Source organism: Ceratotherium simum, chromosome 28 (assembly GCF_057802395.1).
Source record: "Ceratotherium simum simum isolate JZ-2026a chromosome 28, ASM5780239v1, whole genome shotgun sequence".
NCBI classification, from domain to species: Eukaryota; Metazoa; Chordata; class Mammalia; order Perissodactyla; family Rhinocerotidae; genus Ceratotherium; species Ceratotherium simum.
Window position 1 is genome coordinate 8,735,708 of NC_141927.1, and position 22,287 is coordinate 8,757,994.

Consider the following 22,287-nt stretch of genomic DNA (forward strand, 5'->3'; position numbering starts at 1 on the left):
AACACAGATTTTGGTAAAGCTCTGTGGTTGAAATACATTATTGTTACCTTAGGTGCTGGCTATTCTGATGCTGAGTTTCCAATTGCCTTGGTTAAAGTAGAAACATTCTATGGCTTGGATGACTTACATTTCAAATTGGTTTGAGCAAGATGATTGGTATGAAGGACTACAAAGAGTAAGATATATTTATGTTGTAATTATAATTTTCTTTGTTTTTTTCCTGCTTTACTTTTCATGCTGCTGTATTTCTGTGTCATTTATATTGTGGACATTTTTGCATTGGAAAATTCTGAGGGTAAATAAAATACTTATTTGATAGATTTAAAAGCAGAGGTAAAAAGATAATATATAAGGATAGTCATAATTATACATTGAAGAAAAAGCATTTTTTTCCTATCCTGGTTTCAAATGAATTCTTAATGTTTTCAGATTGTCAATTCAATTCAGATTGTCTCTAGGCTTTAAATATAAAATATAATTCTTTCTGATGAGATTAATGTACAAAAATAGCAATAAGTTCAACAAAGTCATTTTACATAAAGAAAAACATTTAATGAAATAGAAGATGTGTTTGATGGTACTGTGTACTATAATAATATTGTAAATGAAATGCAAAAATTTTCTGAAGGAGAGTGCCATGCTCCATTTGATAAATTTTTAGGCAATTAATTATGTTTCAAAAGGATTTTCACTGTTACTATGGCAACTTGGGCATAGTATTTTGAAGATAGTTGTTCTGCTCTACTATAGCACTGGTAGAAAACTGCTATTTGAAAATATACCTTATTGAAATGGATTTAGTTTAGAATAATATACGATTTCTCTTTGATTACTTTCACCTTTTTAATGGAAGATTTTTCATTATTTAAATGAAGGCAATTTGTAGATTTTTCTTTTCATTAATGAGTGGAACAAAAGAGCCGGAATCCCTTTCTGTAGTTCCACCAGCTTTTTCCCCATTGATGTTTAAGAGCATATGCTACTAAAGATATGCACTACTGAATTTGTCTTCCTCGTTACTTCTTCAGGTTCCCATTCTAATCACATCCTTCAAAGATATTTTCTCAGTATTTTACTTCTTTTTAATTATCTTTTTAATTGTAAATCCTCAGCAGTTTAAAGCCTCTTGCCTCTTGGGCTGTTTTTCAGATTTTTTTTTTTTTCTTCAGCTGTGAAGCAAGCTTCTAAACCTCTCTGGAGCCAGTTAATATCTAACTCTGGAGAATAATCCTCCCACTGTGAATCCTAAAGCATTCTTCAGGAAAGAGGTTGAGATTTAGTGGGTGTCTTTCCATCCTGAATTCACGCCTTATCTGTAAATGATGGAAATATTTTGGCTTTTAAGTTTAATAGTAGCATTCCACGTCCCACTGGACACCCCTCCCCCCACATACACACGTACATATGTGCACACACTACAATGCCAACATCTTCTGTTTGTATTGTGCATGTGCATTTTAAATGTAATAACAAATACATTTCTGATGTTAAAACAGAAGATGTCTTTTCAAGTGCAGTCCATATATTTCTCAATGGCAGGTAGTCTAATTTGGGAGGAGAGGAGTGACGGTTTTAAGAAAAACGCTTTTAACTAAAATTGTGTGTTCCTTTATAGTGACTTTGGGGCAGTTCATGGAGACTATGAGAATTCAAAAATCTTTCCCTCCACCATAACTCCAGTCTGTCCTCTAGTACAAGCATTAGCCTTTATAGATGAATTCCTGGTTCTGAGACATATTAAGAATAGCTGTTTTTATATACAGATATAGTTCGACCCTAAAATTACCATATCGTCTTCATGAGTTTGAGCTTCTTCTGGTTCAAATTTTGATCAGTTTGTATACAGACTTAGATGAGAATGAAAGATCTTATTCTAAATAATGAAAATTGGCACAGGCACATGAATATTGACTTTAATTTCATCTAAAATCCAGCTATTATTTTTCAGATAATGTGTATGTACATATATCCTCTATATAATTAGCACTCAGCATAGCAAATTTTTCAATACAGTGTTTTTTAAAAATGTTCCCAGGAAGAGATAAGTTGGATTTTTGAGTTAGAAATTATCATTTAGAAATGCAGTGTTTGAAAAATCACATACAAGTGTGAGTTTGATCTTTAGAGCACGAAATTGGCCTTTATACTTTGATATAATTAATATTTATGCTATATGTATATATTTCTACAGATACACAAACACATATATATGAACTTAATTTTAACTTAGTTTTATAATTTAATTTTGGCAGTGTTGTAACTCTATATAACTGTATGTTAAATTTCATTATGATTATTTCATATAACACTCTTTCATATTCAAAAGTGAGCTTTAATTTTATACAAATCTAATGTAAATATACTCTTTTCACTTATTTTTTTACATCTCATATACTTACTGTGCAAAGCATCTTCCCTGTAATTATAATGTGTGTCTATGTGTGGGTGTATTTCATATAAGATGAGATTGAAGCCAAAAATTGAATTTAGGTTAAAAAAATAAAAATAATATCTCTCCCAGGGCTGTAGTTGCTAGGCTACTGACACTGTCAGTTGCATGTGGGGTGACACAATGCTCAGACTTTCTTCCTGAATCCTTTATAAATCTGCATTATTCAGTGAACTACAAAGTTTAGTACTTCATTTTTAAAGTTTGTGTATTGTTTCTGGGCCAAAAAGATTATATTTTCTGAAGCAACAGATCTTTAGAATGGACATGGAAATTCTGTCATTCACATAAAAATGAAGCATATTCTAAAGTAAGGGTAAAAAATGGTAGATAATATTTATCTGAAACATGTAATTACCTGTCACATACAGTTAAAATATATTTATTTACTTATATATATGACATATTTTGTAGGATTTATATTTAATATATTTTGAAATGGACATTTCATTATTTAGAATAGGATCTTCAGTTGAACATACTCTATTTTCAGTAATACAGAATCATTAATTGTGTAACCATTCATGCTGACTACAAAGATAACAAAAGCTTCTGGACATTTCTTTTTATCTCCTTGGCAACTGTAAATATCATTTAATAAATACTATGAAGTATTTTATAATACTTTTGAAAAATAATCTAGAAGTTTCAAACACTACCAGTTTAAATACATAATTCAGATTTATAAATGCAATAGTATTCATATATTTAATATCGAATGAATTTCCTTCAAAATCGTAGTTTTTTTTAATAAGCTGCTATTTGTTTTGTCCTATTTATTCAACTCTGAATTTAAAAAGTATTTAAGTAATGGGACTGTAAGCCTTATAAAAGCTGCTTAGGAACAAACAAGGGCATACTAAATTATGTGACAATGTTGTAATGTTTATATATCAAAATTTGGAATTGAAAAAGTAGTAAATCAAGGTACACTGACAGTTAAAGTAAAAATGTGTTGGCATGGATTTCAAAGTAATTTGGTTTTAATAAATCAAGAGTTAGAAGAGGGACTTCTAGTTTCCAGCCCCACATGTGAGGAGCTTAGAAGTTTTCACTCTGGGCTAAAACAATAAAAAAGGTGAATGAACTGAAAAATCAACAGCTCTTCTTAGATCCATAAGAGAAGTGAGGTCACAAGGCAAACTGCTGCCCCCAAAACAGGAGAGACAAACAGGCAGTTACAGAGCGTCACAGCATAGTGGAGCAGACACCTCTGCGGGAGCCAGAGCCAGAGCAGGAAAACCTGAGCTGTAACTGATGAGTTGCTGGAGGCTCATGCAGCATGCATGAGAGTGAAAGCCTGCAGGGAGGCCCCCAAGCTTTTGTGAGTTTTACCTCCAGGACCTCTACCAGGTCATCACAGTGACTATCAGAGAAAATCGCTTCATGCTTCTGGCAGGAGGAGAGGAAAAGGAACCACTGTGAAATATGCCAGTGCCTTCTGTTCTTCTTAACAAGGCTGCCCTCAGGAGAAACTATTTTACCAGAGCCTCACCCACCTGGGGGAAGGGAAATACCCAATTCTAGCCCCCTCTAGCCATCCTGTCCCACCTAAGGGGCAAAAAAAAACCAAGAATCACTGGTGAAATTCGCATTCCACAGGCACAGCCTCAGCAAAAGACAGAGACCTAGTCATAGGACTAGAGAATGCTTCCTGTCCTCCCACAACTTAACACTATATCACTAAAGCTTGATTTACTACAGTTCTTTTACCCAGTACATTGTGTCCTCCTTTCAACAAACAATTACAAGGCATACTAAAAGGCAAAAAACACGGTTTAAAGAGATTAAACAAGCATCAGAACCAGATGCTGTCAGATATGGCAGGAATGTGGGAATTATCAAAGGATTTTAAGAAACTGATTGATCTGCTAGGGCTTTAATGGAAAAAGTAGATAACATGCAAGAACAGTTGGATAATTTAAGCAGAGAGATGGAAATTCTAAGAAGGAATCAAAAAGAAATGCTAGAGATCAGAAACACTATAGTAGAAATCAAGAATGCCTTTATTGAGCTCGTTAGTAGACTGGACATGATTGAGGAAAGAATCTCTGAGCTTGAAGATATGACAGTAGACACTTCCACATCTGAAAAGCAAAGAGAAAAAACCAGCACAGAATATCCAGGAACTGTGAAACAACTACAAAAGGCATACCATACACATAATGGAAATACCAGAAGAAGAAGAAAGGGAAAAAGGAACAGAAGCAATAACTGAAGCAATAATGACTTAGAATTTTCCCAAATTAATGTCAGACACCAAACTACAGATCCAGGAAGCTTAGAGAACACCAAGCAGGATAAATGCCAAAAAAACTACATCTGGGCAAATCGTATTCCATCTACAGAAAATCAAAGACAAAGAAAAAATCTTGAAAGAAGCAGAGGAAATAAACACCTTACCTTTAGAGGAGCAAGGATAAGAATTACATCTGACTTCTCAGAAACCGTGCAAGCAAGAAGAGAATGGAGGGAAATATTTAACGTGTTAAGAGAAATAAAACACTAGCCTAGACATCTGTACCCTGTGAAATTATTCTTCAAAAGTGAAGGAGAATGGGCCGGCCCAGTGGTGCAAGCAGTTAGGTGCGTGTGATCCGCTTTGGCTGCCCTGGGGTTCGTGGGGTCAGATCCCCGGTGCGCACCGATGCACCACTTGTCAAGCCATGCTGTGGCGGCATCCCATATAAAGTAGAGGAAGATGGGCATGGATGTTAGCTCAGGGCCAATCTTCCTCAGCCAAAAAAGAGGAGGATTGGCATCGGATGTTAGCTCAGGACTGATCTTCTTCACAAAAAAAAAGAAAAAAAAAACAGTGAAGGAGAAAAAAAGGCTTTTTCAGACAAACAAAAATTTGGGCATTTGTTGCCAGTAGACCTGCCTTGCAAGAAATGTTAAAAGAAGTTCTTTCAGAGAGAGGTAGATAATGTAGGTCAGAAACTCAGATCTACATAAACAAAGGGAGAACATTGGAGAATGAATAAGGGAAAATAAAATAAAAGCTTTTATTGTCTTATTCTTAATTGATCTAACAAATAACAGTTTGTCCAAAATAAAAACAGCAACGATGTGTTTGATTATGTATGCTTATGTGTGTATATATATACACACACATCCAACACACACATATATACATATATCTGTGTTATGTATGCTTATGTGTAAGTGAAATGAATGACAGCAATGATACAAAAGATAGGAAGGAGGAATTAGGGATTTTTTGCTATTATAAGGTACTCGTACTACCCAAGAAGCGGTATAGTGTTATTTGAAAGGAGACTTGGATTAGTTGTAAATATAGATTGCAAAGTCTAGGACAACCACTAAAACTTTTTTAAAATGAGGTATAATTGATATGCTAAGGAAGGAGAAAAAAATTGAAGTACGTAAAGTGTTCAATTGAAACTACAAAGAGAAGAAAAAGTGTAAAAGGCAAAAATAGGAACGAAGAACAAGGGCAACAAATTGAAACAGTAAAAATATGATATATGTTAATCCAATTATATCAATATTACCTTGAATGTCAACAGTCTAAGTGCACCAGTTAGAGTCAGAGATTGTCCAAGTGGATTAAAAAAAAGACCCAACTATATGTTGTCTACAAGAAACTCACATTAAAGACACATATAGATTAAGAGTAAAGGGTGAAAGAAAGATATACCTTCTGAACACTAATCAAAGGAAATGAGTATATCTATATTAATTTCAGACAATAGACTTCAGAGCAAGGAAAGTTATCAGGGATAAAGAGGGACATTACATAATGATAAAGGGGTCAATACTCCAAGAAGACATAACAATCCTTAATGTGTATGTACCTTAACAACAGAGTATCATAATACATGAGGCAAAAACTGATAGAAGTGCAAGGAGAAATAGATGAACCCACTCTTATAGTTGGAGACTTTAATACCTCTCCATCAGAACTGAGCAGATCTAGCAGACAGGAAATCAGTAAGGTTCAAATAGTTGAACTCAACAATACCTTCAATCAACTGGGTATAATTGACATCTCTAGGCAAATTCATCCAACAACAACAGATTACACATTCTTCCCGAGCTCACCTGGAGCATTCACCTAGATAGTCCATATTCTGGGCCATGAAACACGTCTTACCAAATGTAGAAGTATAGATGTAATACAGTGTGTGCTCTCAGATGACAATGGAATGAAACTAGAAATACATAACAGAAGGAGAGCTGGAAAATCCCCAAATATCTAGAGATTAAACTCTTCTAGATAACACATGGATCAAAGAACTCTTAAGAGAAATTAAAAACTATTTTGAACTAGATGAAATTGAAAATATAACTTAAAATTTATGAGAGGCAGAAAAAGCAGCACTTAGAGGGAAATTTATAGCATTTAATACATAGAGTAGTGTGGAAGGAAGATCTAAAATCAATCATTTAAGCTTCTGCCTTAAGAAACTAGAAAAAGAAGAGCAAATTAAATTTAAAGCAAGCAGAAAAAAGGAAATAAGATTTAGAGCAGAAATTAATGAAATTGAAAATAGAAAATCAATAGAGAAAATCATCAAAACTAAAAGCTACTTCTTTGACAAGATCAATAGAATCAATAAGCTTCTAGCAAGGCTAATTAAGAAGAAAAGAGAGAAGGAACATATTACTAATATCAGTAATGAAAGAGGGGACGTCACTACAGATCCCATGGACAGTCAAAGGATAAAGGAATCCTATGAACAACTCTATGCCCATAAATGTGACAACCTAGATGAAATGGACTAATTCTTTGAAGACACAATTTGCCAAAACTTACACAATAAGAAATAGACAATCTGAATAGGCCTGTATCTATTAAAGAAATTGAATCAATAATTCATAACCTTCTGTGATATTGTGACTTATAAGAAATGTATATTTGGTCATTCAGGTGACCAAAATATATTTCTCGTGTATATCTGGTCTTGGTCCACAGTTCCTGGCTCAGAGCTCTCAGAACCTTTGGAATTTCCTAAGTGTTGAGAGTGATAAAGGTGCCTTTTTTTTTATGTTAATAAGATGACTTTTGGAAAGCACCCAAGGATGGGGGCTGGGTGTCAATGGAGTCAACCTTTAGAGAGTTGGAACTTTCAGTCTCACTCCCTTACCTCTGGGAAGGGGAGAGGGACTGGAGGTTGAATGATCACCAGTGGCCAATGATTTAATCAATCATGCCTATGTAATGAAGCCTCCACAAAAACCCAAAAGGACAGGGTTTGGAGAGCTTCCAGGTTGGTGAACATGTGGAGATTGGGGTAGAATGGCATGTCTGGAGAGGGCATGGAAGCTCCATGCCCCTTCCTACATACCTTGCCCTATGCTTCTATTTCATCTGGCTGTTCATGAATTGTATACTTTTGTAATCAACTAGGAATGTCATAAGTAAAATGTTTCTCTGAGTTCTGTGAGCCATTCTAGCAAATTAATCTAACCCAAGGAGACGGCTGTGGGAACCTTTGATTTATAGCCAGTTATTCAAAAGTACAGGTAACAGCCTGCACTTGGAATTGGCATCTTTGAGTTGGAGGGGATTGTTGGAACCTCCAATTTGTAGCTGGTCAGTCAGAAGCATGGGTAACAGCCTTGACTTTCGATTGGCATCTGAAGTGGAGGGGCAGTCTTGTAGGACTGAACCCTCAACCTGTGGAATTGATGCTATCTCTGGGTAGATGGTGTCAGAATTGAATTTAATTTTTGGACATCCAGCTGGTGTCCGGAGAATTGCTTGTTGTTGGTAGTGTGAGGGAACCCCCCAACACACACATTGGAATTGGTACCAGAACGAATTTACCTTCTAAAACCCCACCAGGCCCAGATGGGTTCACTGGTGAATTCTGCCATACATTTAAGGAAGAAATTATACCAGTTCTCTACAATTTCTTCCAGAAGATAGAAGCAGAGGGAATACTTTATAACTCATTCTGTGAGGCCAGCAATACCCTTATATCAAAACCAGATAAAGACATTACAAGAAAAGAAAACTACAGACCAATATCTTTCATGAACGTAGATACCGAATTCCTCATCAAAATATTAGCAAATCAAATCCAACAAAGTATAAAAAGAATCATACACCAAAAATAAGTGGGATTTATGTGAGGTGTGCAAGGCTGGTTCAACATTCAAAAATCAATTCATGTAATCCATCACATCAACAGGCTAAAGATGAAAAAATGACGTGATCATATCAATAGATGCTGAAAAAGCATTTGACAAAATCCAACACTCCTTCATGATGAAAACTCTCAGAAACCTAGGAATAGAGAGAAACTTCCTCAACTTGATAAAGAACATCTACAAAAAAACCTGCAGCTAACATCATACTTAATGGTGAGAAACTCGATGCTTTCCTGCTAAGATCAGGAACAAGGCAAGAATGTCTGCTCTCACCACTGCTTTTCAGCATTGTACTGGAAGTTCTAACTAATGTAACTAGACACGAGAAGGAAATAAAAGGTATACAGATTGGCGTGGAAGAAATCAAACTGTCTTTGTTTACAGATGACATTAGTGTCTATGTAGAAAATCTGAAAGAATCAACAAAACAATTCCTGGTACTAATAAGCAATTATAGCAAGATTTTAGGATACAAGGTTAATACACAAAAGCCAATCACTTTCCTGTATACTAGCAATGATCAAGTGGAATTTGAAATTAAAAACACATTATCATTTACATTAGCACCCCCAAAATGAAATACTGAGATATAAATCTAACAAAATATGTACAAAATCTATATGAGGAAAACTATAAAAGTCTGGTGAAAGATATCAAAAAAGAACTAAATAAATGAAGAGAGATTCCATGGTCAGGGATAGAAAGACTCAATAGCATCAAGGTGTCAGTTATTCCCAACTTGAATTATAGATTCAACACAATCCCAATCGAAATCCCAGCAAGTTATTTTATGTATCTTGACAAACTGGTTCTAAAATTTATATCAATAGGCAAAAGACCCAAATTAGCCAACAATGTTGAAGGAGAAGAACCAAGTCAGTGGACTGACACTACCCGACTTCAAGTCTTAGTGTAAAGCTGTAGTAATCAATAGAGTGTAGTCCTGATGAAAGATTAGACAAATAGATCAATGGAACAGAATAGAGAGCCCAGAAGTACACCCACATAAGTATAGTCAGCTGATCTTCAGCAAAGGAGCAAAGGTAATGCAACGGAGAAAAGATACTCTTTTCAACAAATTGTTCTGGAAAAACTGGACATCCACATGGAAAAAAATGAATCTAGACACAGACGTTATACCCTTCACAAAAATTGACTCAAAATGGATCATAGACCTAAATGTAAAACACAAAAGTATAAAACTCCTAGAAGATAACATAAGAGAAACTAGGTGACCTTGGGCATGGCCGTGAATTTTTTGATTCAGCACCAAAGATCTATGAAAGAAACAATTGATAAACTGAACTTAATTAAATTAAAACTTCTGTGAAAGACAATGTTAAGAGAATGAGAAGACAAGCCACAGACTTGGAGAAAATATTTGCCACAGACCCTTTAAAAAAGAACTGTTATCCAAAATATACAAAGAACTATTAAAATTCAACAATAAGAAAACAAACAACCTGATTTAAAAAATGGGCAAAAGACTTGAACAGATACCTCACTGAAGGAGATAGATGGCATGTAAGTGTATGGAAAGATGTCCAACATGCTAACTTATTAGGGAATTGCAAATTAAAACAACAATGAGATACTACTACAAACCTGTTAGAATGACCTATCCAACACACTGACGACACCAAAGGCTGGTGAAGATGTGGAGCACCAGGAACTCTCATTCAGTGCTGGTGGGCATGCAAAATGGTGCACTCCTTGTTATTTACGCAAAAACCTGCACATAGGTGTTTATAGCAGATTTAGTCATAATTGCCAAAACTTGGAAGCAACCAAGATGTCCTTCAATAGGTGAATGGATGCATAAACAGGGGTACATCCAGACAATGAAATATTATTCAGTGCTATAAATAAATGAGCTATCGAGTCATGAAAAGATATGGAGGAAACTTAAATGCATATTACTAAGTGAAAGAAGCTAATTTGAAAAGATTATATACTGTATTATTCCAACTATATGACATTCTGGAAAAAGAAAAACTATAGAGACAGGGGTTAGGAGGGAGGGAGAAAAAAATAGGCAGAACACAGAGGGCAGCAATCTATCTTGTACAATACTACAGTGGTGATTACGTGTCCTTATACATTTGTCAAAACCCGTATAATGTAGAAGCCCATGAGTGAACCCTAGTGTAAACTGTGGACGTTGGGTGATTATGATGTGTCAGTGTAGGTTCATTGTTGTAACAAATGTACCACTCTGATGGGGGGTGTTGATAGTGGGGGAGGTTGTGCATATTAGGGGACAGGGATGAATGGCAACTCTCTGTAATTTCCACTCAGTTTTGCTGGGAACCTAAAACTGCTCTAAAAAGTAAAGCTTATTAATTTTTTAAAAAGGTGAAAAAAAATTAGCAGGAAGTGAAAATTTTAAAAATGACTTCATTTTACCAATATGTTTAAATATCTTTCTCTTATGTTTCTTTTCCAAATGTAAACTCAAAATTTGTTTAAACATAAACCAGAAAGCTTTTTTACTTACACATGGATATTAATAGTAATCATAGAGTCCAAGGATAAACTACAAAATCCTATTTAATTCACATTGAGGTTGAAATAATACATATTTTCAGTGAAAAGTAACAAGGTTGTAACATTACTAATTGAAAAAAAGAATGTGTATATCTTTTTTATTTATCTGGAATGCTAGTGCCTGAGAAAATACAGGTGTCATTAGAGGAGGAAGAAAGGGGATTTTTGTAGCAGTTTTTTAATACTTGTAAGCACTCAAAGACTGTTGGCACAGTTTCTTCATCGTGCCAATTTTCACTTCAAATAATTTTTACTTTTTTTGTTAATACATTACTAGTTCCACTCAGATAAGGGGATTTAATGGGATGAAGAGAGAAAGAATTGGAGAAGAAAGAGAAGAGGAAAAAAGAAGAGATCTTTTCTAGAAGCGGAAATAGGAAATAGAAATATGCATTTGCTGCCCTGAATGAATTGCCAGTATTTAAAAATTGGTACATTTTATATAAAAATCTGGGTAGTTCTGTTTCTCTGGGAAGTTCTGTAAATCTGGCAGCCAGGGGTGGCCTTCTCCAGCGGTACGAGAGCCCTTTAGATGGGGTATGCGCCTTCTGTTGCACTCTCATCCCCATCACTCCTTATGGGATTCCCAACCCTCAGCCGAGTGTCAGTTGTCATTTATCGTTTTATAATCTCTTGCCTAATTTAAATAACTGCCTTGGTGTCTATAGACAGTTGGGGATTTAAGCTCCTGTTCTCTGAAAGTATAAATTGAGGTTAATAGTCCTAGTAGAAAAGTTTTTCAGGGCATACAGATAAGGATTGAGGAAGACAGATGTAAAACAATGAAGAGGAAGTGTAGTGAATAATGAAAATGACTGATATTTCTCCACATTTGTTTCTCGAGGCAAACATGTCCCAGGTAAGGCAAGTGGGACTGCTGGCTGCCGGGTGCCAGCCATGGAACAAAGATGTGTGTGCTGCCCACGGAGACAGGTTTGCGTATTGTGCTACCCTGGCCATCTACGTTTATCAGGTAAAATAATACCCATTCTTTGTTATTTTTAATTTTATTAGGTAAAATTAATATTTAATTAATACTTATTTTTAAATCTCTGTCACGCGGAAAGCTTAATGCTATAATTGTATTGATATATTTTATATTTTGTTGCTATTTGTATTCTATTGGTTTTACAAGTCAAGCTTTTAGAAAATGCTTATACCATAGATTAAATTATTAGCAAAATCTGAGTTGATTTCACAATCCTTTATGTGCTTTTCATCAAAAAGAATTTCTTCGAGAATTAAAAGTTCTCATTTATAAATGATGGGTAAGTAGTTTTTAATTCTTTTTGACTATATTACCATATAAATAAATGGAATTCATTTATTCCTTTGTTTCAAACTTTGCTCAGTAACAACATTTGACATGAGAAAATTGTCTTAGTTGAAAAATGTGGGTAGTGAATTAGAGATCATTATATTAAAAATAGTTCAGATATAATATATTTTGAGATATTCTTTGGATAAAAACCTTTATAACTCCTTTTTTTCCATGTCCTTGCTCCATCCAGACGTCTCTTATCAGTTCGCAATCTATAGAGCCAATGGCCTTCTGAATTTATCCATATAGAGGTGCCATAATCATCTTGAATTCAAGTCCATTCTTTCTCCTTAAACTCGGAGTCAGTATTTCCGTGTCACCAGCTAACCGTGTATCTAAACCACAACGTCAGAGTTATCACTGACTCCCTCTTCTACTCACATCTTATACCCCAGGTCACCAGGAATGAGTCTAGTATTTTGTATCTTTTACTATCTTCTTTTTTTTTTTATTTTATTTATTTTATATTTTATTTTATTTTTTTGTGAGGAAGATTGGCCCTGAGCTAACATCTGCCAATCTTCCTCTTTTTGCTGAGGAAGACTGGCCCTGGGGTAATATCCATGCCTGTCTTCCTCCACTTTATATGGGACGCCGCCACAGCATGGCTTGCCAAGCAGTGCGTCGGTGCGCGCCCGGGATCCGAATCGGTGAACCCTGGGCTGCCGCAGCAGAGCGCGCACACTTACCTGCTTGCGCCATCAGGCCAGCCCCTTTTACTATCTTCTTTATATCCTTCTCACCTGAACTATTATAAGTCTGTCTCTCTCTCTTTTTTTTTTTTTTTGGTGAGGAAAATTAGCCCTGAGCTGAGATCCGTTGCCAATCTTCCTCTTTTTGCTGAGGAAGATTGGCCCTGGGCTAACATCCATGCCCATCTTCCTCTACTTTATATGTGGGACACTGCCACAGCATGGCTTGCCAAGCGGTGCATGGGTCCGCACCTGGGATTGGAACCTGTGAGCCCTGGGCTGCTGAAGCGGAGCCGCAAACCTAACCGCTACGCCACTGTTCTCTTTGCCTCTATTTTGACTCCCTCTAATTTATCCTTCAGTGAAATCAATCGTCTGTAGTGCAAATCTAAAATTTTAAATCTTCCATTGCTCCTCATTCCTCAGTATTAACATCCAGACTTCCTAGTGTGACATTCTTTTGCAGTCTCCCTGTCTGTTTCCCTCTCACCTTGTGCTCCAGAGCTCCTGAGATAAGTGCGTTTTCCAAAACCTCTCAGACTCTTATATCTTGCCTTTGCTTACACTCATTTTTCAGTTTGCCTACACTGCCTGTCCAGAGCACATTTTCTCATCTTTCAAATCTCAGCTCAAGTGTGTAAGCTCTTTTCCATGTTCTGCTTTTTCCTCTCTTATTAGTGAAGAACCCCAGCAAATGGACTGCCTTTACATGCTTCCATTTACCAGAATGAATCTTCCTCATCTTTGAATTCTCAACTTATTGCATACTCTCTGCCACTTAGTAGAGGCTCATTAAATGTTTTTTGAATGATTTTTTTTTTAATCTTGAAACACGAACTCATTTCAGTTAAGAGTGAAAAAAATTATTGTGTTATTCTGGAATAAAAATTCCCATTCATCACTAATAGTGTTGTAGTTTATTGAAAATTTAAGAAATAATAGCATTAATCTATAAACCAATTAATATTCCACCATATAGAGTAAGATTTTAGGTAGTCCATTCCTCAAGATTGTGGAAATATCCAGCAATCAAAATGCAATTTCAATATAACTCACATTTTTTTTACTTCCCATCCCCCCCATACAGAAGACAGCAGCAACCCTTCTAAGGGTCTCCTTTTTTTTCCTGTCTACCTCCTTTACACTCTGCATGTCCTCCCAAGCTTCTCACTCCCAAATTCCTCCTAGAAAACTTCTCCCTGACTAAGTTCCTGTCTTCTTGTCTTTTATCTCCTCCTAAAGAAGAACATATCAGGCAAGGCAAACCATTCCTCTAAGGAGTAAGGAAGGTCAGAAAGTGGATGAAGGCAGACCTTAATTTTTTTCACGTTTGCATATGTCTTAAGTTTTATGATAACATTTTATGACTTGAATATTTTAAGGATTAAGCTAAAATTATTAATATAAAAAACCTATATATAAAGTTTGCATGTCATTAAAGACTGAAAATTACCGATTTAGAGGTTAATACAAATAAACTCATATGACAGTTCGTTAGAGAGTCCTCTGTAAAACCTTGTTTCAAGGTATGCAGATAGAAAATTACGTTATTAAATGGTGACATTAACATTAATTAAACTTTTATTAATAAATATTCCTTTAAACATTATCATCTAAATTAAAGTGCTTTGAAAATTATGCTATTTAATGTATAATATAATTATTTTCAGAGGGAATGTTTATTAAATAACAACTAATGTCAATGTACAGTGAAAGTCTGATAGTCTGTCACACTCTGTATAATGACATGTATTATCAGATTTTTGTGAACTGTTAAATGATACTTGTAAATGCCTTAAGAACTTTTCTTTAACCATTGAATTGTAATGTACTAATATATTGTCTTAACTACTCTAAAAATAGAGTAATTCATGATCTAACTCAACGTTAACAGTACAGTTTCATAATACTGAATTGTAAATATAATAAGAATGTATTAATAAATTAATCCCTACAAATAGTTTAGTATTTTATATTGTGCTTAAGATACTATATGGATAATTTGTAAAGTCAATGAAGATCATTGATGTGCAACATAACTTCTTCATACATTTATTGTATTTATAGACTCCTCCACTGAATTTCTGACTTATATAGCAGTTTTTTCTATTAGATGCATTAGACACATTCACAATATCTACCATAGGTAACTTAAATCACTGAATAATTTAAAACTTACAAACCTATTCATTCCTGAATGTACAGAAAATGCATTTATATATTTAAACAGACCAACTTAAAATTATTATAGCTGCAATACTAAGCAGATTAAAACTCCATTGGTACTGGGTTATCTTTAATAATATTTTCATCCAGAGTTGTTCAGGAATAGCTGAAGTTCAAGTAGTAAGAGATCCAGAAATTATAGAAGAGAAAGCCTTAGGAAATAATTAGATCGTTAGTCAAAATTTTATGTACAGAGATCTTCACTATGGCATTATTTGTGATAGCAAAAGTTAAAAGTTGCTTGAATTCTGAACAGTGGCATGATGGCTTGTTTTTTCAATAATATTAACTGAATCTCTTCTCTTGGCCCAGCATTACTAGGCACTAGGAATGCAACGAGGAACAAACCAGGCAAAATCTTCTCATGGAATTCATAATCTCAGTAGGGATAGGGAGCAGGGAAATGTCATAAAATAAATAAGTAAACAAATAAGTAAATGTTTCAGGAATAAGTGTGTTCTACAAAGGATATAAAAACAGGTAGTAAGGTAGTCATTGACACCAAAAACAAAGGCAACAAAAACAAAAACAAGTAGGGCTACATCAAACTAAAAAGCTTTTGCATGGCAAAGTAACCATCAACATAGTGAAAAGGCAGCCTACTGAATGGGAGAAAATATTTGCAAATCATATATCTGATAAGGGGTTAATGTCCAAAATAAAGAACTCATACCGTTCCATAACAAAAAACAAACAATCTGATTAAAAAATGGGCAGAAGATCTGAATAAACATTTTTCCAAAGAAGGCATCCAGATGGCCAACAGGTACATGAAAAGGTGCTTGACATCGTAGTAATCAGGGAAATGCAAATCAAAATCACAATGAGATATCACCTCACACCTGTTAGAATGACTATTATAAAAAAGACAAGAGATAACAAGTGTTGGTGAGGATGTGGAGAAAAGTCACCCTTGTGCACTGTTGGTGGGAATGTAAATTGGTGCAGCCACTCTGGAAAACAGTATGGAGGTTCCTCAAAAAGTTAAAAATAGAACTACCATATGATCTAGCAATTCCACTTCTGGAAATATATCTGAAGGAAACGAAAACACTAACTCGAAAAGATACATGCACCCCCATGTTCATTGCAGCGTTATTTATGATAGCCAAGACATGGAAGCAACCTAAGCGTCCATCGATGGATAAATGGATAAAGAAGATGTGCTATATAGACATACAATGGAATATCATTCAGCCATAAAAATGAAGGAAATCTTACTATGTACGATAATGTGGAGGGACTTCGAGGGCATTATGCTAAGTGAAATAAGTCAGACAGAGAAAGACAAATGCTATATGATCTCACTTATATGTGGAATCTAAAACGAAACAAAACAAAAACTGAGCTCATAGATACAGGGAATAAATTGGTTGTTGCAAGAGGTGGGGGGAGAGGAAGTGAAATGGGTGAAGGGGATCAAAAGGTAAAAACTTCCAGTTATAAAATAAATAAGTCACAAGGGTGTAATGTGCAGCATGATGACTATCGTTAATAATACTGTATTGTGTATTTGAAAGTTGCCAAGAGAGTAGATCTGAAAAGTTCTCATCACAAGAAAAACATATTTGTAACTGTGTGTGGTGATAGATGTTAACCAGACTTATTGTGGTGATCATTTTGCAACATATACAAATATCGAATCCTTATGTTGTACACCTGAAACTAGTGTAATGTTATATGTCAAAGGTTCCTTGTGTGTGTTTTTTTCTCTGTCTTTTTATTGAGGTAACATTGGTTTAAAACATTACATAAATTTCAAGTGTACATCATTATATTTTGACTTTTGTGTAGACTACACTGTGTTCCCCACCAAAAGTCTAGTTTCCATCCATCATCATTCAAATATGCCTCTTTTACCCCTTTTGCCCTCTCCCTACCCCCACCACTCTGGTAACCACCTATCTATTCTCTGTGTCTATGTGTTTGGTTGTTGTTGTTTTTTTATCTTCCACATTATATAGTATTTGGCTTTTTTTGTCTGACATTTCTGCTTAGCATAATACCCTCAAGGTCCATCCATGTTGTGACAAATGGCAAGATTTCATCATTTTTATGGCTGAATAATACTCCATTGTGTTTATATACCACATCTTCTGTATCCATTCATCCATTGGTGGGCATTTAGGTTGTTTCCAAGTCTTGACTATTATGAATACTGCCATTATGTGTTGAAGGGAAAAACCAGGTATAACAAAATGAAATATACAGTATAATCCCAAACATGTTAAGAATGATAGAAAAATTAGTTAAGCCACTAACCAATGGCACATTTACAAAGGAAATAGGAAAATTAGCCCATTCCTTTTGTTCACTCACGTATAGGAACACAACATAATGCCCCATCCAAAAAGCAATAACATCAGACGGGTCCAATGATACCATTGCTCTGCAAACTTTGGACATCTTAGTAATGTAATAATGAGCAGTTTATTTACCCTAAATTTCTTTTGATTCAAATATAAGTGAAAAATTGCAAAAAAGATTTCCAAAAGCAAGGAGTTTTTCCCCTCATAAATAGATATAGCTTAGAAAATATAATAAATCTCTGAATTATTATCCATATTTAAATGTACATTTATTTTTACTTGTTTTTAAAATTAATATGTTTCATTTCAATTCTCTCATTTTTGTTTTTAAATGGTTTCTTTCAGCTGATGGAATACACTTGAAAGTAGACCAAGGCTTGAAATGTGTTACTGTTATTAGGTGTACTAATTTTCATGTATGTAGCTTTTTAAAGGTAATGTGGTTATTAATGGAAAGTGTATCATCTAAAAAGGAGCACTGAAATGTTTTATATATATTTTTTTTAGTTGGATCACCATTATAATGAATTCAAACTTCATGCAATTATGTCTGAACATAAAAAAACTATCACAGCTATCTCTTGGTGTCCACATAACCCTGATCTGTTTGCAAGTGGCAGTACCGATAACTTAGTGATCATTTGGAATGTTGCAGAACGAAAAGTCGTTGTTAAGCTCGACAATACAAAAGGTATATTTATAACTGGGATTTATTTTATTGAATGAAACACTTTTATTTCAATAAGCAAAATATTTTATTTCAATCAGCTCAGATTTTAAAGTAGTGTTTTTCAAACTTTCTGTTGGTAATCAATGTAAGAAACACATTTCCCATTTCATTACTGTGTGTGTGCCTGTGTCCAAAATTGAAACCAAATTTCGTGGAATAATTTTGCTTAGTACACTGATCAATTAAAAACATAGTCAATACCAAATAATTGTATTAATATTTAAATATAACAAAAATTTCCAAAATAAATATAAAAATAGTAATTAGATAAGATTTTCTTAATGAGACAAATGGCCTTGCCTGTTCATTACTCTATTCCTTTCTGAAACATGCTGGGACAATATTATGCGTATAGTCAGTGCCCTGCTGGGCTGGTTTCTTTCCTGTATTTTTAATTAGGTCAAGATAGAAAGTCCTAGTTCACACAAATAGGTCTTGGTGAATTGAATAAAATCATTATACTCTTTCTCCTTAGCATCTTACTCCAAAATTATGCTGAAGTTAAGAAATCATTTTTTGGTGTTAAATGTCACGATAATTCAATCTCTTTTGGAGCACCAAGTGTGGCTCGATTATTGCTTATGGTTTGAAAGCTACTGCTGGATATGTTTTCCACATTCAGCTTCTTCTCTAAAAAATACTGATTATAACTTTGAGATTGAAAACTGAGATGTGACAATCTCACTAACAATTTTGTTGAAAAATTCTTTATAATATTCTTTTCGGTATGTAGCAAAAATATTGAGAATTCATAGGCAATTATATTTAAATCTTGCTTCTAAAATAATAATAATGCCTTTGGAACCTTTGGATATGTTCAACATATTTGATATAGCTTTTCCCTTGTCTTTTCAAATTTAGGTCATTAGGAATGCTGAAAATACCAGCAAAATACATCAATTTTGTTACATAACTTTCATTTTAAAAAATATTTGTGAAAGTTAACTTTTCATCTAGAAAAATGTGAATCCCAGTCCCATGTTCCTTTACCCTGCTTATTATTTCTGCTTATTATTTTCACTTGCAACAACCAAAGAACTTCACTATTGGACAATGAGTAGGTGGCTCCAATCTCTGAGCAAAATATTTTTAAAAGTCAACTATTCAGTGAGCTTCCATTGATGTAAGTAACAGGTTTCCTTAAGGTTTTTAACACATCAGTGAGAAAACCCTAAATTGCTTTTGGTACAAAGTGCTGTGATGTATAAACATCAATTGATAGCCTCAATCAAGATTTTTCATGTTTTTCTGGTCATATCTGTTTCTCCACCAATCACAAATCCTACAAGTTTTTCCAGTATTGTTGATATTGATCAACAGTGCATTTGCCCAGTACGTTAAGTACAGCTTTGTGCGAGATTGATTTTAAATAACACAATAAGTACTCCTTAAAATTCTTTCCATATTTTATGTGACACAAACTAGAAATGTTACACAATGTCATTGTTCTCATAAAGCTGTCACACAAAATCTATACTAGACTTTAACTGCATAATAATGTATTTTCTAAATATTATGTAAAAGTGCAGATTAGACAACATATTGTTGTATTATCATCTAGTTTATCTGCTGATTTTTCATCAACACCATATACACCACGTCCGTTCATGGTGGAAGATTTTTTTTCATCAGCTGTGTGCGCCCTAGCTTCCTTTGCTGCTGAATATGCAATTAAATAAGATTTTTTTCAATAACATTTGTAGAATGGTTAAATAATAGTGGTAACAATTTTGAACACTTTTACATATTTTTCCTTTTTCTGAAAATTTTCAAAAACTTATCAATAAGTGCCTCATGCTGCTCCCAAATATCTTCTTAATTTGAAGATTGAAAGCTTTGATATTTTATTTGCAAAAAAAGAATATTTTTGATCATTTTCATTGTAAATAATCCCCTTTGAAATGTCTTAGACTCTGTTGTTTCTTTTCAGAATCTAGCTTAAAGAAAGTAGAAGCTTGCATTGTCAGTTTTTTTTAAATCGATATTAGAACTTCCACATGCAGCAGTTGAACTTGAACCTGCCTCTGTATTTTTTACCTCATCATTCTTTTTTTTCCTAATAATCAAAAAATTCAAAAGGAAAATAAGTATTGGTTGGTTTAAATGTGACATGTTAAAATTGTCACCAATTTGAAAAATGTCACACCTAACAGGAAAAATCCTGTTAACAGTGGATAATACTGCCATCTACCTATCTCAGCATATTGTTGGGAGAATTAGATGAGCTGGTATTTGCAGAGCTCTTTGAAGTGCTTTCACACAATAAGCCACTATAAAAGTGTTTTCTGTTATAACTTTATGACATTGTCTCTGGTCCCTTCTCTTCCTTCCTGCCTTTCTCAAAAGTATGCATTCAGAGAGCCAGCATTCTAGTGGCTTCTTCAAGTGTGCTATGGTGGTTTGATCCATACAGACTATCTTATCCCTTCTTGGGGAAATTCTGCTTCTGTTAATGTATCCTAAAACCACGTTAGCTTTTTATTGGCCTTATTCATACATTTATTCATTCGTTCAATAAATATTTATGGAGTTCCCAGTATATGTCAGGCCCTGAACCAGGCATTAGGCTTCCAGTTTCCGCCTCTTGGCGCATTATTGACCGTTGACACACGTTGAATTTACTGTGAGTGAGCAACTTTCAACTCGTGTCTTTGTTCACATCATTTCCTCTTCCTAGGAAATACTGCTCATCCAATATATTTAAACTCAACTGCTCCTTCAAGTATAATTCAAATCCAGTTTCTTTCCAGGACAGTGGCCCAGCATTTCACAGACCCCTCTACACATCAAAATTGTTTGGAGACCCTTGTGAAAAATAGATTCCTGGACCCAAATTCCATATGATCTGATATACGTATTCAGTTTGATGATTCTGATGCAATTGATTTAGTGTATCAATTGTGTCAAATTTAACAAAACGCTTATTTTATATACGATTTATTTGATCACAAATTGGTTGTGGGGAGATTAACAATTAGCTTTTGTATTTTGTGTTACAGTTGAAGAAGGACTTTTACATACATTATTATATTTCCTTTTCTTAACATTCATGTGAAATAGGTGGTCAGCTATGTTTATTTATATCTGTTTTATAGATGAGGAAATGGATGTTTAGAGGGGTAAAGTAGCTTGTTTAGTTCATCTGACACAAAGCTAAGATTTGAATCTAAACTCCTTATAAGACATCAATTATAGCATTAATTTTATAAGTATTCAGTCCTTATAGTAGCATTTAACTTTCCATACATTTAATCCTTATCTCCCCAATTTATGTTTAAGATCCTTTAAAGCAGGAATTGTATCCCATACTAACCTGTGCACCTAGAAGGCCTAAGGCAGATCTTATACACAAAAACTCAATAAGAATTTATTGCTTTAATATACAGTTTTCTGAAAGAGAGAACTCTATAAATTTCATTTATTCATAGAATATATGAATCATCTAATCATATTAGTAGTTTTAAACCTAACTAGGTACTTTTCTTTCATCATAGAAGTACCCTTCATATGTTCCCTATGGTCTTTGAGGTTAGTTTATAAATTCAATTCCCAAGTAAGAGGGTAATATATACATATATATTTTTATTGAGATCATAATAGTTTATAACATTGTGAAATTTCAGTTGTACATTATTATTTGTCAGTCACCATATGTATGTGCCCCTTTACCCCTTATGCCCCCCAACCCCCTTCCCCTCTGTTGACCACTAATCTGTTCTCTTTGTCCATGTGTTTATTTATCTTCCACATATGAGTGAAATCATACGGTGTTTCTCTTTCTCTGTCTGGCTTATTTCATTTAACATAATACAAGAGGGTAATAAATATTTTTTAATAGCAAACGTATTCCTATATTCTAAGTTGTGTTAGAAATGTACAATGCAGATAATATT

At 34.3% G+C, this 22,287-nt stretch overlaps 1 protein-coding gene across 6 annotated transcripts in view; it reads left to right on the plus strand.

The window, feature by feature from the left end:
• Nucleotides 1-109: 109 nt before the first annotated feature.
• WDR17 (WD repeat domain 17) overlaps nucleotides 110-22,287 on the plus strand; it is a 93,626-nt gene continuing 71,448 nt past the window's right edge. For 3 of the 6 annotated variants that reach the window (XM_087418654.1, XM_014786229.2, XM_087418653.1), the window contains exons 1-3: nucleotides 110-175; nucleotides 11,961-12,089; nucleotides 18,172-18,355. In XM_087418654.1, the coding sequence (XP_087274780.1) occupies nucleotides 110-175; nucleotides 11,961-12,089; nucleotides 18,172-18,355 (379 nt within the window). Of the gene's footprint in view, nucleotides 176-11,960; nucleotides 12,090-18,171; nucleotides 18,356-22,287 lie in introns of those variants that run through there. The other 3 variants (XM_004428712.3, XM_087418656.1, XM_087418655.1) reach the window with 1 other exon arrangement.